Genomic DNA, 16895 nt, shown 5'->3' with positions numbered 1-16895 from the left:
AGCGCTCTGATGAATTGCAAAAGTAACACGCAGGTAAGTAAATCATACATTTTCTATATTTGATAGAAGACACAATGGGGGGGGGGGGGACATATCAGGACATAATAACAATCATCTGAGGTTGTATTTAACTCCTGATATGTAAAACCATAGAATTCAAAGAGGGTGTACTTTCTTTTACACACAAGTGTGTGTGTGTGTGTGTGTGTGTGTGTGTGTGTGTGTGTGTGTGTGTGTGTGTGTGTGTGTGTGTGTGTGTGTGTGTGTGTGTGTATATACATGTAGAGGTATCAGTACCGTGTTAGCCGAGCTTCAATAATCAAAAAATAAATAGATGATACCGTTCTGTGGCTAACGAAAGCTCGCACAAATAAAAGCATTTCGTTAGCCACAGAACGATATCATCTATTTATTTTTTGATTATATATATATAAATATATATATATATATATATATATATATATATATATATACACACACATACATACATACATAAACACACACACACACACACTTTGAGTTTTTCCCATTTTTTTCCTATACAGCGGCAGTCACTTTGATTTATTTTTATTTTTTGTTCTGTGTGTGTCCTCATTTACCAACAATTCAAAAGTCTTACCATTCTCCACCATGGAGATATTTGCTGTTACAGTGTCCGAGGGCTGGACGTGGTGTCAAAGCCTGTCAGGACACTGAAAATCCGTTCCCTGTTTACCAAAAGAGTCGTAGGAGCGCCGGTGTAGCTAACCGGCAGCTCTCATGAGACGTGTGGGACCCGCAGTGCACTCTGGGATTAGTTTGGCTGCAGCGAGCAAGGTGGCCGTTTGGTGTACTAACAAGATCTGTGCACATAGAGTGGACCGAGGAGGCGGGAGTCCCAAAGTTTCTTCCATCGGGTGACACGGGGAGGTTACCAGTGAGCCCATAGAGTGATTTTTAACTGTAAGTGTTTTATATATACTATAATAAAAATTCATGTGAATTGTATATTTCATAGTTTTTTCTCTGCGCTCTTTTCCTTTTTTCTGTATGTAGCCAGGTCACCCTTGCCTCTCTGCGACCTCCCAGGGAGCCTCCGTGGCCAGAACCGATGTCGGGTACTGCCGGAGGCCAGCGGCAGATCCGACGGTCATTCCGGAGGGTGGGGGCCGAGGAGGGAGCAGCGCGTCTTCCCCTGGATGCGGCCGGTTGCCGGGGACGCGATCGGGCCGTTGCCAAGGCCGCGGTCGCGTCGCTAGGGTCCCGGCGGCCGGCGAAGAGGGTGCCGCCATTGCCCGGATACTCGCGCATGCGCAGTGATCGCGCATGCGCAGGGACTGTCCCAGAGTTAGGGCGAAGTCACGCGAGGGCAAGGCTAGGCAGGGAAACAGTAAGGCAGCCCCATACAGCTCGCGCATGCGCAGGGCTAGCGGGGGAAGCAGGAATAGGCCAGGAGAGTCGCGCGAGAGTAGGGATAGGTAGTGAGATGTTGCGGCGGCCATTAGGGGTTAATGCAGGCATAGGGAAGGCGCGCACGCGGCCCCAATGTAAGTACAGCCTCCACGGGACTACAACTCCCATGAGGCTTAGGGCCAAGCACACCAGGTGCCTCATAGGAGCCAATAGGGCTGCAGGACTGCCCTGGACAGAAGTGGATACATTTCGCGGGCAGAGAACACGCTAGTCAGTCAGAGCAAGGGGCAGACAAGGGAAGGAGGTAGGGTACCGGAGAGAGGGACCCCTGTACTAGGCCAGCACCCCCTTGGCCCAAGATAGCTCTAAGTTACCCCATGATAGTGAGTGTTGCCAGGGACTGCCCTAGAGTTAGGGACCCTGTCACTCAGGTTAGTCAGTAGTTAGTGGGAGTCAGGACTGGGAACAGTTAGGGGAGCGAGGCAGGCTAGTAACCCCTTAGGTCCCAGATAGGCTCTCACTCCCCAGTTGTGATACTACAGGGACAGGCCCTAGGTTAGGGTACCTGTCACGTTAGTGTCAAGTGTCAGATAGGGACTCAGCGGACGCTGCAGTTCCAGTGACGGAGTTCGGACCTACGTTGGGGTCCACAGCGACTTTCATCTGGATAGGATGAAGGTCCGCGCGTGCCAGGAGTTCGGTTGGAGGATCAGACGGATTCATCACACGTCTGACCCTTTGTGAAGCGTTGCTGATCCGAGCACTGGAGTGCTCGGCAGGTACCTGCAGTTCTAAGTGCACCAACGGGCCCTTAGTGTAACTGTGACTGCGCAGTCACCCACGTTCCCTCTGCAAGAGGGCAGGACATTGGGTGGGGTTCTTTGGACACTGGGTGGGATCACCTAGTGTTGGGGAAGCGTCCTGCGGGATGTCGCAGTAAGTGTCTCCTCTAGAGAGGGACACCGGTTAAGCTGGTATTATGATGTCATGATGTGTTATCTTATGTTCCTTATGTTCCTAAGTAAATAGTATTAGTTATTATATATCCCTGTGTGTGTGTATTGATTAATAGTGATTGTCCTGCGAGGAACCACTCCCCCTCTGGTGGGAGCCATCGCAGGTGGAGGCGCTGCATCGTGTAAGTGATCACCCCTAGTATTGTGTTATGCCCCAGGTTCCCCGTGGCGGAAGCTCAGCCCTCCTGTGAGCCAGCAGGTAATGCACCACACCTATGGTAACATCGTATGTTTCTTCGCTCCCACAGTATAATCTGCGATTGGGGGGGGGGGGGAAACCCGTTACATTTGGAGTCGCTGCTGAGATAGACCTGGGGTGCCCTGTTTCATTTTTCCAAATTGTCCAGTTCCTATTTTTTTGTCCACCATGTTTGTCAAGTCCGGACGCGAGGTCCTTGCCTGGGCTTTGAGGCAAGATTTTAGTCCCCGCCGTGTGGTGGTTGTCGGAGGCCTTCCCGCACATATAGCATGCCAGGAGGTCTGGGGGCATATGCGTGCAATCCCCGGGTGGTCGTACGCTTGTCCAGTAGATGAAGATCAAGACCCCACCTCCCAGTGGCGTTCGATGCTTTTTGAGGTGTCCTCTGAGTGGGATATATGCCTGTCAGAGTCCCCCTCCACGTTGTTTATGCCCGGGTGCCCCCCTGAGGGTTACCCTTTAGTATACGCGGACCCCGCGCCCTGGCAACTCCCCCCATGTGAGCAGCCTGCACGTGGTACCACGCTCAAGGTGCACAATAACTTTCCAGAAAATTGTCCGGGATTGGCGGGAAATCCTAAGCCCCTGCCCTGCAGCACGAGTGGCTTAGCACCAAGCCAGAACGAGTCCTTGATAGAAAGCGCCCCTCCCTTACCGCCCACCAGGGGGAGCAAGCTCAGTGAGCCCCAACCAGTAACTTCTGTTCACCATAAAGGAGATACCGGGTGCAGTGATATACCCCCTCTGCAGTTTGGAGTCTGGCGGACAAAGGCCGGGGAAGGTATCCATTATTTTGTGTCAGTGCTTACAAGATGACGTTATCATGTATGGTGGCAGTGCGTATGATGTATACAAGCGAATGGTAGCACTCAAGGTGGAACGGGAGAGCGAGGACGGGTGTCTACGGTGTGCCTGTAACAGATATGACTGCCCACTTTGTACCTTGGCCTGGGGAGACAGGTGTAAAGATTGCAGGGCACAGTTCATGAAGCCTGTACTGCTGCCATCTTCAGAATTCTCCAGTAAAGAGGTTGAAGTCCCATCGGTGGCGATGCGCCTACCGGCGAACCACCCCAGCGATGATACAGAGGAATCACAGGGTAAGGTTTCTGTACCCCCATCTTCTTTTAGTGATTTTCGTGACCAACCCCTTGTGGTGATGCGCCTGCCGGCGGACCACGCGAGTGAAGTCATCAAGCCAACTATCTCAGTGAATCCTGATATGGGCCCGTGTGCCCTACCATGGCCAGTCCGGCCTACAGAGGTACCATCGGTCCCAGGCTTGGGATCCGTACCTGTTGATGACGACAAGGGTGAGTTGACTGCCCCAGGTGTGTCGGGTGTGAGCCTCCAGGTGACTGCGGAGCACGATAGCTTCTTAAGTCTGGACACCAGGGCGAATGGCTCCACTCGACATCGCGTCCTGGCGGAGGTGTCCCCCCTAGAAGACAGCTGTTCCGCAGTGCGAGTGGACCAGTACCCACCGCCTACCGTTCCAGATGAAGAGAAACCCATCGCCAGCCAGCAGAGTGGTAAGGAAACCCCTTGCTCCCCACAGGCTCCGATGGAGGTGGCCGTGGAAAAGGCCAGAGTTACGGTTCCTGAACTGCGCGAGAGCCCGTGCGCTCCAACCCAAATGGTCCCAGGACTGGGATCCAACGCTCCCGAGTTTCAGGACAGTGAGTGGACTGTCCCAGACGTGTCGTGGACAGGCCCCAATACAGACGAGGTGGGAACTGACAGCGTCCCCGAGGACCTGTTGGCCACCGTGAATCACCGCAGTGGTAAGGTATCTACCCTTTGCCCCCTGCCAGGTGAAGCAGAGACTTTGAGTAAAGAGACAGTGTCCAATTCTCGTTTCTCAGTGGAAGCGGCGCAAGTACGTAGAGGCAAGGACTGTGTGGCAAAGGAGCTAATAGAAGTTGCTCCCTTTGCGTCCAAAAAGAACTGGCCCATTCGCCAAGTAGTGGACCGCGGGAAAGGTCCTAGTCGCTTGGCCTGCTGCTTCCAGGCCATGGATGACCAGGTAAAGGCCGGTTTGAAAGACAATGTGCTATTCCTTCCACCAGGGGGAGGAAGTAGCACTGAACCAGTGACTGTTACGCCAGAGTGTGCTCTCCGAGAGATTCACCCCGGGGAGGCTCGCGGACGCAAAAGTGAGGTACCCCCATCTGATCAGTTAGGGGCACCCCACAAATGGTCTCAGCAAGCAGCTGATACTCAGCTGGCCTTGGGTAATAATGGGTGTGATGTACCAGGTTTCAGGGATGTTGCAGCCGATATGTTATGTGTACAGGTTATGCCTCGCAAATTTTCAGTGTGTAAAATTGTGCCATGCTATGTCGTTCACCAAGCGAGGGCATTGGGTGTTTCACCAGGGGGAGAATATAGCCAGGTCACCCTTGCTTCTCTGCGACCTCCCAGGGAGCCTCCGTGGCCAGAACTGATGTCGGGTACTGCCGGAGGCCAGCGGCAGATCCGACGGTCATTCCGGAGGGTGGGGGCCGAGGAGGGAGCAACGCGTCTTCCCCTGGATGCGGCCGGTTGCCGGGGACGCGATCGGGCCGTTGCTAAGGCCGCGGTCGCGTCGCTAGGGTCCCGGCGGCCGGCGAAGAGGGCGCCGCCATTGCCCGGATACTCGCGCATGCGCAGTGATCGCGCATGCGCAGGGACTGTCCCAGAGTTAGGGCGAAGTCACGCGAGGGCAAGGCTAGGCAGGGAAACAGTAAGGCAGCCCCATACAGCTCGCGCATGCGCAGGGCTAGCGGGGGAAGCAGGAATAGGCCAGGAGAGTCGCGCGAGAGTAGGGATAGGTAGTGAGATGTTGCGGCGGCCATTAGGGGTTAATGCAGGCATAGGGAAGGTGCGCACGCGGCCCCAATGTAAGTACAGCCTCCACGGGACTACAACTCCCATGAGGCTTAGGGCCAAGCACACCAGGTGCCTCATAGGAGCCAATAGGGCTGCAGGACTGCCCTGGACAGAAGTGGATACATTTCGCGGGCAGAGAACACGCTAGTCAGTCAGAGCAAGGGGCAGACAAGGGAAGGAGGTAGGGTACCGGAGAGAGGGACCCCTGTACTAGGCCAGCACCCCCTTGGCCCAAGATAGCTCTAAGTTACCCCATGATAGTGAGTGTTGCCAGGGACTGCCCTAGAGTAAGGGACCCCGTCACTCAGGTTAGTCAGTAGTTAGTGGGAGTCAGGACTGGGAACAGTTAGGGGAGCGAGGCAGGCTAGTAACCCCTTAGGTCCCAGATAGGCTCTCACTCCCCAGTTGTGATACTACAGGGACAGGCCCTAGGTTAGGGTACCTGTCACGTTAGTGACAAGTGTCAGATACGGACTCAGCGGACGCTGCAGTTCCAGTGACGGAGTTCGGACCCACGTTGGGGTCCACAGCGACTTTCATCTGGATAGGATCGCCCCTGGCGGTCCGCGCGTGCCAGGAGTTCGGTTGGAGGCTCAGACGGATTCATCACACGTCTGACCCTTTGTGAAGCGTTGCTGATCCGAGCACTGGAGTGCTCGGCAGGTACCTGCAGTTCTAAGTGCACCAACGGGCCCTTAGTGTAACTGTGACTGCGCAGTCACCCACGTTCCCTCTGCAAGAGGGCAGGACATTGGGTGGGGTTCTTTGGACACTGGGTGGGATCACCTAGTGTTGGGGAAGCGTCCTGCGGGATGTCGCAGTAAGTGTCTCCTCTAGAGAGGGACACCGGTTAAGCTGGTATTATGATGTCATGATGTGTTATCTTATGTTCCTTATGTTCCTAAGTAAATAGTATTAGTTATTATATATCCCTGTGTGTGTGTATTGATTAATAGTGATTGTCCTGCGAGGAACCACTCCCCCTCTGGTGGGAGCCATCGCAGGTGGAGGCGCTGCATCGTGTAAGTGATCACCCCTAGTATTGTGTTATGCCCCAGGTTCCCCGTGGCGGAAGCTCAGCCCTCCTGTGAGCCAGCAGGTAATGCACCACACCTATGGTAACATCGTATGTTTCTTCGCTCCCACAGTATAATCTGCGATTGGGGGGGGGGGGGGGGGAAACCCCGTTACATGTATATTGTGCTTTTTTTGCCCCGTTGGATCATGGGAGAGGATCGGAGCTGCGGGAAACTCTAAGTCCAGGAAGAGCAGGAGGCTATCAGCGCATTCACCACCAAACTTTCATTTGTGGTTGCGACAAGCGATATGTTGGGCTCACCACAAGGCCATTTAAGCAAAGGGTGTTGGAACACATGAGATTAATCATTAAAAAGGACCAAACATCCTGTTTCAAAACACTTTAGTATTTGTCAATCCGGGAGTTGAAAAAATGTAAAATGTGTAAGATTAGAACATGTCAAACTGCACATACGAGGCGGTGATAAGTCCAATGCCTTATATAAAAAAAGAGAGGCTTATTTGATATTCTCGCTTGATATTTTAATAGCCAATGGTTTAAATACCGAATGGGATTTGAAATATTTCTTATAAAACCAAGTCCAGACACTTTCATTGCTCTACACTGTTCTACTCATTATATATTTAAGTAATAATCCCCTCAGAACAGGGCATTACTGGCCAATAATGCCCTGGCTGGAAGAGTTGAAGGCCCGAGGGACTTTAACCCAGCCAGGGCATTATTGGCCAGTAATGCCCTGTTCTGAGGGGATTATTACTATTATAGGCTAAATTTAGGCTTATTTCATAAATAATAGACACTTTTGTATAGTTAAATAAGATTTTTTTATTAAAATAAAATGGTAAATACATGAAACCTCTATATACTCTTACACTGCAGATATCTATATCCACACACTGCCGCCCCATCTGTGTACACACACACACACACACACACACACAAACTGCTGCTACACACACACACAAAACAGAACACCACACACAACACAGTGCCTCTACACACACACACACTGGAACTCTAGACACACAATACAGAACCTCCTCTACACTCACTACACAGCAGCAGCTCTACACACAGCAGCTCTACATACACACACAAACTCTGCTGCTACATACACATGCTACACCCATAAACACTATAACTGACACAAACACACACACACACACACTGGAGCTCTATATATACACACACACACACACACACACACACACACACACACACACACACACACACACACACACATCAGCTCTACACTCACACAAACTGCTGCTACACATACAACAGCACAACACACACACACACACACTGCAGCCACAATCAAAAATGCAGCCACTTACTAAACTTTGCACTCTCCCCCCCAGCTCTACACACAACGCATCACAACACAGCACCTCTACACCCCCCACCCCCTACACAAACAACACTGCACCTCTATACACAACACACTTCTTTGCAGTCCCCCCCCCCCCCCCCCCAAATTCAACTGAATCTGCTCAGAAAAATTGTCAGCTCGGGAGGGGGAGGAGTCAAACCGTGGCTGATACATTTTGACCAATCCCCTGCCCTGTCTCAGCTGTTCTGAAAGCTGATTGGCTGGAAATAAACAGATTGAAAACTGCATTTTGCAAGCTGCTGAAATTCAGGGCATTACTGTGGATAATGCCCGGAATTTTAACCAATTAGAGAGCAGGGTTTTCAATAATGCCCTGAATTTTACTGCTTTAGCCTATAATAAAAAATAATTATAATATAACTATTACTGTGTTATAATGGTTCTCTCATTGTTCCTCAACACCAACTGTTGGATCCATGTTTTTGAGTGTGCATTATGTAGTAATACTTTTGAATTAATCTGTCATATATGGTGAGCTATCCACTTACCTGTTTCTTTCTCTATGTTTTTATTGAGTTTATCTAGAATGATATAAATTAACAAATATAATATGTAAATTATTTACATATGAAGGTTTACACATGTATATAGGTTTATATGTGTAAGTGTTCTATATACACACTCTTATATGACTATATCTGGTCCTACATACTACATTATATATGATTCATGTTGTTATATAATGATTCAAATGAATATGGTTGCAGTATATTTATGACTAAATTATGTATTTTGAATATATCACTTGAATCCTTTCAATTAGGTTCATAAAAAATATGACTATATATTCATTGGATTTTATGTAATGGCTTTTTTCATATTAGTCATTATGAAGTGTGATTACAATAGAGTTCACATATCAATGTGGATCACTGCACACTTTAGTCTAATTAAATCTGGTTATTATTCTTTTGTATCAAGTGTGGTATAATTTTAGGTCTCAGCTATTGTTCTTTGTTTTTTTGTCTTAATAGTTAGTTTGCAATTTTTATTTTTTTATTTTTTTATTTCTTTTGTAGTGTATTTACATTATTTTTTATTTAATTTATTTTCTCCTTTTTTTCTAGTTCATTACTTCTGTTTTTTTTTTTTTGTTTTCAGGGTTTTATTTCCCGTTCTTTTCCGTTTCTATTCAATCAGTAATTGGTATCAGTTGTTTCATTACCTGTGGTGGGAGGTATATATTGTATCCTCCTCCCCCAATTACTTACTCCGTGAGAAAGCGCCACAGTAGGCGTGAAACGCGTGGGAGGAGAGTGCTCTCTGTTTGCACATGTTTTTTATGTAGCATAATAAAGTACTCTTAATTCTTTACGGCTGGTGAGTTTTCCCCATTTTTTTTCCTATGGAGCAGCAGGCAGTGACTTTGATTTATTTTTTGTTCTGCTGACCTGTTCCTATTGAAGAGACGCTGTGGGGGTATTTACGGAAGATTTATGTAGCACAGAAAACACTCTACACATGCTGTGTTAGCTGGAGGGCTGGACGGTGCAATATTGTGAGTAGAGCTTACTCTACACCGGGCCTACAGACTGAGGGTTTTTACAATTGTGTTCTATTGTACATACCAGCACATGGAGGCACATACCAGCCCACCAAGGGTATTATGCAGGGTAGTACGCGCTCACGTGTGTGTTTATTTAACACTTTCATGTCTCCTCCTGACTTCCTTTCAGCTTCTATACATCGCGGCTGCATTTTTTTCTCATTAACCCGCTATTTGCTCCTGTCATTATAAGTGATACTCGATACCATACTATGGTTGTTTGTCCTACCTAGAGATCATACTCGTTTTTTTTCTCTAAAAAAAAAAAAAGAGTTCTCCCGTGACCGATCAGCATAATCCTGCTACCTTTCCGTTTCAAATCAATCCTTCAGTTAGTGCAACTCAGCAGCTACAATGTATCCTGATATTACTAAGTTAGCATTATCTATTGTTCCAGTTTGCAGCTCAAACTGCTGGGAATATTGGCAACAAACGTAAGCTCTTCAGGGCAGGGACTCCTTTTCCCAAATGTCACTTTTGTCTGAAATGCTTCTTCCCATTATGTGTAATTTGTATTATTTGTTATTTATATTATTATGTCACGTGTATTACTGCAGTGAAGCGCCATGTACATTAATGACGCTATATAAATAAAGATATACAGACATACCCCGCTTTAACATACGCAATGGGACCGGAGCATGTATGTAAACTGAAAATGTACTTAAAGTGAAGCACTACCTTTTTCCCACTTTACAATGCATGTACTGTACTGCAATCGTCATATACGTGCATAACTGATGTAAATAACGCATTTGTAACCAAAATAAATACAGTAGGCTTTTTTCAAATACAATGAATGGGAGAAAGCAAGGTGGTGAGAGGCGCGCACGCGGGTCAGTACTGTATAGCAGCTCTCTCCTTCTCGCAGCCTCTCTCTCTCCTTCTCGCAGTCTCTCTTTCTCACTCACTATGTCACGCACTCTCTCTGTCAGTCACGCACTCTCTCTGTCAGTCACGCACTCTCTCTGTCAGTCACGCACTCTCTCTGTCAGTCACGCACTCTCTCTGTCAGTCACGCACTCTCTCTCACGCACTCAGTCACGCACTCTCTCTCACGCACTCAGTCACGCACTCTCTCTCACGCACTCAGTCACGCACTCAGTCACGCACTCTCTCTCACGCACTCAGTCACGCACTCTCTCTCACGCACTCAGTCACGCACTCTCTCTCACGCACTCAGTCACGCACTCTCTCTCACGCACTCAGTCACGCACTCTCTCTCACGCACTCAGTCACACACTCTCTCTCACGCACTCAGTCACACACACTCATGCACTCAGTCACACACACTCACGCACTCAGACACACACTCAGTCACACACAGTCACTCAGTCACACTCAGTCAAACACAGTCACTCAGTCACACACAGTCACTCAGTCACACACAGTCACTCAGTCACACACAGTCACTCAGTCACACACAGTCACTCAGTCACACACAGTCACTCAGTCACACACAGTCACTCAGTCACACAGTCACACTCAGTCACACTCAGTCACACTGTCACACACTGTCGCACACTGTCACACACTGTCACACACTGTCACACACTGTCACACACTGTCACACACTATCACTCAGTCGCACACTGTCACTCAGTCGCACACTGTCACTCAGTCGCACACTGTCACTCAGTCGCACACTGTCACTCAGTCGCACACTGTCACTCAGTCGCACACTGTCACTCAGTCGCACACTGTCACTCAGTCGCACAGTGTCACTCAGTCGCACACTGTCACTCAGTCACACACTGTCACTCAGTCACACACACACACACTGTCACTCAGTCACACACACACACACACACACACACACACACACACACACACACACACACACACCACACACACACACACACACACACACACACACACACACACACACACACACACACACAGTCACTCAGTCTAACACACACACAGTCACTCAGTCACACACACACACACACACACACACACACACACAGTCACTCAGGCACACACACACACACACACACACTGTCACTCACTCAGACACACACACAAACGCAAAGATTGCAGCAGAAGATCTCCTCCCCCTCACTGTTGCTCCGTCGTAGCTCCGTAGTTCACATCACATGCAAAGTTTCGCAGCAGACAGGAGGGAGGAGGGGGGAGGAGAGCGGAGGGAGCAGAGCCAGGAGCTGCAGTGAGTGCGGGCGAAATCACTGGTTTAGCTGCTGATTTATGGAGCAGGAGTGCAGGGGAAACGGAGACAGATGGGAGGGGGAACGGAAACAGATGGGAGGGGGAATGGAGACAGATGGGAGGGGGAACGGAGACAGATGGGAGGGGGAACGGAGACAGATGGGAGGGGGAACGGAGACAGATGGGAGGGGGAACGGAGACAGATGGGAGGGGGAGGGCAGAGGGAACGTGGAGATCGGGCGCACCATAGGGACAAGTATGAAGGAGGTTGCGGGATTGTTGAGCTGCGCATGCCGCCGCCGCATGCGCACGCCGCCCCCTGGTGTCCGTACTCGCGAAGCACGCGTACGTACACAGGGGTAACGTGCAACTAAAAATAAATGTGCGTACTTGCGAGTGTACGTAAAGCGGGTGTACGTAAAACGGGGTATGCCTGTACATACATGATCACAAACAGGAACGTGGTACAAAGATCTTGATTGCACTGCTGGGAAAATGTTTAGAACCTTCTACAGAAATCAGAAGGATTATCAGTATGTTAATACTCATTTAAAGTGGCATGAAGAGTTGAATAAAATGTTAAAATAAGTATTATCTAATAGTACAGAACTGATTTATTTAAAAAAACACTGTTTGCTACTGTCAAGAACACAAGGTGAATGCTCCCTCTGGTGGTCCCTTCCAGCAATTACAGCAAATGAGAAACCAAAGGAAATCCAAGAGACTCGTTAAGGCTCCGATCATACAGGAGCGGCAGCGCCATGCGGTGACCTCATCGCTGCGATCCGGCAAAGCGGCAAGTTGAACTGCAAGCCGGAGGCAGCCGGACGAGACAGGGAGACGTTGCAGAGGTGTGGCCGTGAGCGGTTCGCCGTCATTGGCTGAACGGCTCACGTGACGCGGCCGTCGCTGCTAGAAAACAAGATCTCCTGTCTGCTCTCCAGTCTGCCGCTTTGCAGTTTGGCGCTGCGCGGCCGTCACAAGAGGTATGTTTGATTTCATTGGGTCCATGTTATTTGTTTTTCAGCCGCAGGGCGATTTAGGTATAATCACTTAAAGCAGCAATCCCCCAAAAGCCAATATGAGTTTAACAACTACAGGTGGGCCCCACTAATACGGCGAGTTTGGTTCCAGGCCAATGCCGGAAAGCAAAAGTCACCTCCTGTTTTGTTTTAAGTAATTATGCTGACTTCATTAGCCTTAAAAGACAAAGGACAATATTTACCAGATAACAGTTCAAATAAACAGAACTCAATGAAAATAGAAACATTCCTTTTTACACACAAAGCAAACAAAACAAGGTACTTTAACAATGAAAATACAGTTTTTGTACCTGTTATGTGGGACTACACCAGTATTTTTTTTTTTTAACTTTTTTGGTTAAGGAACCATATAATTATATTGTGAAATTCAGAGAACTCCAATCCTCTCTAATAGCACTTCTGAGATCAGATGCATTGTAAGGAACCCCAACCCTCTCTAATAGCGCATCTGAGATCAGATCCATTGTAAGGAACCCCAACCCTCTCTAATAGCGCATCTCAGATCAGATGCATTGTAAGGAACCCCAACCCTCTCTAATAGCGCATCTGAGATCAGATCCATTGTAAGGAACCCCAACCCTCTCTAATAGCGCGTCTCGGATCAGATGCATTGTATGGAACCCCAACCCTCTCTAATAGCGCGTCATTTTTTTCTGTATTTGGTACACTTTTCAAATTATCTGAAAAATTTAAGGCAAACCTTTAGGGATGCCCTAGGAACCCTGTTGAAAAACACTGGACTACACCTTGAAATTACCTAGTACCAAAAGAAACAAAGGAATCAACATACCGAGATGGTTATCTCCATTCTCCACTACCTCATTGACCTTTCTGGCTACTCGGGCTACAGCTTCTGCCATTCTTCTTGCACTCAGACGCAACTCCTGTTCTTCCAGCAATGATAACTTATCAAGACAACTAGACAAAGGAAAGACGTGTTATCATACATCATATATCATAGGAAAGACAATAGGTTCACTGTTCACACGCATTTGATTTAAGCAAAGAAATGTAGCTTTGCGCATACTGTTTATCTCTATTAGCTGTAGCACATCACTCTCCAAGTAAGATCCATTTTTGTAGAACACAAGAAGAATTAGAGTTGGCTACCATGTGCTTTATATCCACCCTTATATTGCCCCTTCACAGAGATTCCTTTGTCACCCACACCAGATCTATGCCCTGGATGGCAGTCTCAAGTCTCGGATACTCGCAGCAATATATCCCTGGCATTAAATGTCGAGCCAAACTTGCCCTACGTTACATCCAAAACCCTTGTTCTCAATAACATTAAGTAGCACTAATGCACATACCTTCCTTCTTACTGCTCTGTCTGTTCTGATTAAACCTTACTGCTTGCGCCTACACAGCACTTTTAGATCCACCCAATTTTCTGTCACTCTGCAGTCAACACTCTACAAACCTTATTACCACCCACCTACAGTAATTACTCACTAATCATGTAGCTGTTTTCTGGCCTCCTAGTTCCTACCTTACAACCTGTTCCAAATGCTGCTACAGGAATGCACTCTCTCCAAAGTCAGATCCCCGCCCTTTCCCAAATCGGACTGCTGCTTCTGCATGACATTGATTCTGCGTTGCTTACTAAATTATCCTCACCTTTTAACATCTAATGTACAATTATTTACCCCCCCCCCCCCCCCCGTCTCATTCTCCCTTGGACAAGGCCATTTCGTATTTCTCCATAACAAGAGACGGTCTTCTGAGCGACACTCCGATAAGTAGAAGACGTGATGAAATACACCTCCCTGTTGTCGTTGGGCAGATTACCTTAATGGACGGATAATTATTCTTAATGTCTATCTCCCCCTGAAGGGAATACCAAATGATTTGGATCACATAGCACAGGCTGCTAAGCTCCAGCTATTACCAATAATGAGAGAGCTAAACCTGCAAAAGGTTGAGAAGATGCAGCCTTGCTTGGCAACATACGCTGGGGCTCACTAAACTTCGGGGATACCAGGTATCACATTGCAATCCTGCGTTAACTGCCACTGGTTTGAATGGCAGATAATGTGGGATCACAGTCCAGGTGTCAGAGATTAGAGAATCTCCCCCATATATTGAAGTTGCTCAGTTATGCTACATCTGGTCCACCACAGTTAGGCTAAAATAAGGAACATGGGTTAGAACAATATAAGGCCACTAGCTTTTAGAAAACTTTTGCAACACACAAGCTATTCTTATAAGCCCTTTGTATTCAAAACACAAGAGAAACAGCAGGTTGTGATTTTTTGTTTTAATCGGCCACCTGAAGTAAAATATGTTTTAATAATGAGCCACTCTGCAATCTATGAGGTTTGTACAGTACGGAGATCCCAGTATGTAATCATTATGGAATACCATGACCTATAACGCTAGATTTAATCCATTTTAAATTCATTCACTATAAAGAATATTACATGAGTCATAACTGGTGGGGTTTTATTTTCTAATAATGCATACATTCAGATGTTTCAGACCAATAAAAAGGCTTTCTGCAAGGTACAAGAAGTGCAGGCACGATGAAACATCAATGTGTAGCCCTGTGTTCAAATAAAGATGTGTGACTTTGCACAACCACTGAAAAGTGTGTGAGAAACAATGCACTGTATTTCAAAAAGTTTAGTTGTTGTTTTGTTTTTTTTAACCATCAAGTCCAACGTGGTATTAACTAACAATAGTAGTTTAACTGGTAACGCCTGAAATTCAATCCAGTTTACAATTTTGGAGTGTAAGCCACAGGAAGAATCATGGAATGGTGCTTTATTCTTGTTACATTACAGATAATCAAAGATGAGGTAATGGTCATCTGCGATGTTAGAACAATGGCTTTACTCACAATCACAAATGTACTTTGCCCTGAAGGAAACTAGTTCAGATGAATCACTGAAGGCCATATTTACCAAGCGGTGCTGCTCCATAAGACACCTTCAGCACTTCAAGACATCTAAGGCTAAGGCCCCGCTGCGGCTAGCGGCGCGCGCGGACGCGGGCCACCAGCTCCTTTCCTTCAGTCTGGAGGTCCCCGCTGGCTCCTTCAGACGTGGCCGACTGCGTGCTGTGACCCGTCCGCCGGACGATGCTGCAAGCTTCTGGTGATCAGAAGCGCTGACACGTCACGTGGTGCAGCAGTCAGCCAATGAGGAGGGAAGGGAGGCTGCTATGGGGAGGGAAGGGAGGCGGCTACAGGGAGGGAGGCGGCTACGGGAGGGAGGCGGCTACCCTCTCCCCGTGTTTGCTGGGGGGGTGACGGGGCACAGATCTGCTCGCTGTCTCTCCCCGAGATGGAGGGGGGGGCAGGAGAGGGCGGGAGGGGGGGGCTGTGACATCCGCGGGGAACACAGCCTGGAGAGTGACATTAGCCCGTCATGGCCGCGACCCCGACCAGTCTTGGCCACGCCCCCCGCTCCAGCTCCCGCTCCCTACAGACCGCAGATAGCGGCCAAGTGCCTCTCCACGCGCCACCTGTCTGCAGTGCGGGCGCGTGGTCTGCGGCAGCGGGGCCTTAGCCATACGGATCATTTACTTGAATGGATCACAAGCTGTCTTTGACCGCCGGAAGGTGTTACCCTGCTTCTGCAGAGACCAAGATGCACAAGCAGGGTGTAACGAGTGCTCACCACAAACAGGATGGGACCGCGAGGCTGAGGTGGGGATATTGGTAAACACCAACCTACAACTGCGTCCGGAGTGCAGAGTGCGTGTAGCCGGGTCAGGGTAGGAGAGCTCAAAATGGTCGTGATACTCGCCGTGGTCTAGGATTGGAGAAGTTGGGTGGTCTTTGTGCGTATTCGGGGTCCAGGGGTAGAGAAGGTGGGAGTCCAAATGCAAGCCGAGGTCAAGGGTCAGAGAAGGCAGAGGTCTAGATTCAAGAGGTACAAGAGAGCAAGACAGACTGCACAGAGCAACAGCAGGGCAGCAGGATGCTTGAGGTAAGCACTACGTAACAAACAAAGTTTATGTTCAGCCAATTTGCTTGAGGCAAGGCTGAGCATATAAGGATCAGATAGCTAATGAGAGAGCGGCACAAGGCTGTGAGCAATGAGTCATTAGACATAGGCTGTCCACTGATAGGCAGGGCCGAGGTGTATCGCAGGTGTGAAGTAGCTGATGGTATTAACCCCTTGCGTGCCTGTGTTAATTGTGTAGTCCTATCAGTGCAAGGAACGTCCACCGCGACGTCACGGACCGCATCGCGGGGGTGGGCCGAAGCCCAATCCTGGT

General features: G+C 48.6%; 1 protein-coding gene across 3 annotated transcripts in view; it reads right to left on the bottom strand.

Moving 5' to 3' along the window:
* Nucleotides 1-16895, bottom strand: part of LRRC20 (leucine rich repeat containing 20) — a 365681-nt gene that overhangs the window by 334041 nt on the left and 14745 nt on the right. For 2 of the 3 annotated variants that reach the window (XM_075610762.1, XM_075610760.1), the window contains one exon: nucleotides 13459-13586. In XM_075610762.1, coding sequence (XP_075466877.1) covers nucleotides 13459-13528 — 70 coding nt within the window. In that variant the 5' untranslated portion in view covers nucleotides 13529-13586. Of the gene's footprint in view, nucleotides 1-13458; nucleotides 13587-13981; nucleotides 14090-16895 lie in introns of those variants that run through there. The other variant, XM_075610764.1, reaches the window with a different exon arrangement.

The sequence above is a fragment of the Ascaphus truei genome, chromosome 8, assembly GCF_040206685.1.
Source record: "Ascaphus truei isolate aAscTru1 chromosome 8, aAscTru1.hap1, whole genome shotgun sequence".
Classification (NCBI taxonomy): Eukaryota; Metazoa; Chordata; class Amphibia; order Anura; family Ascaphidae; genus Ascaphus; species Ascaphus truei.
This window is presented reverse-complemented; position numbering and strand designations above follow the sequence as displayed.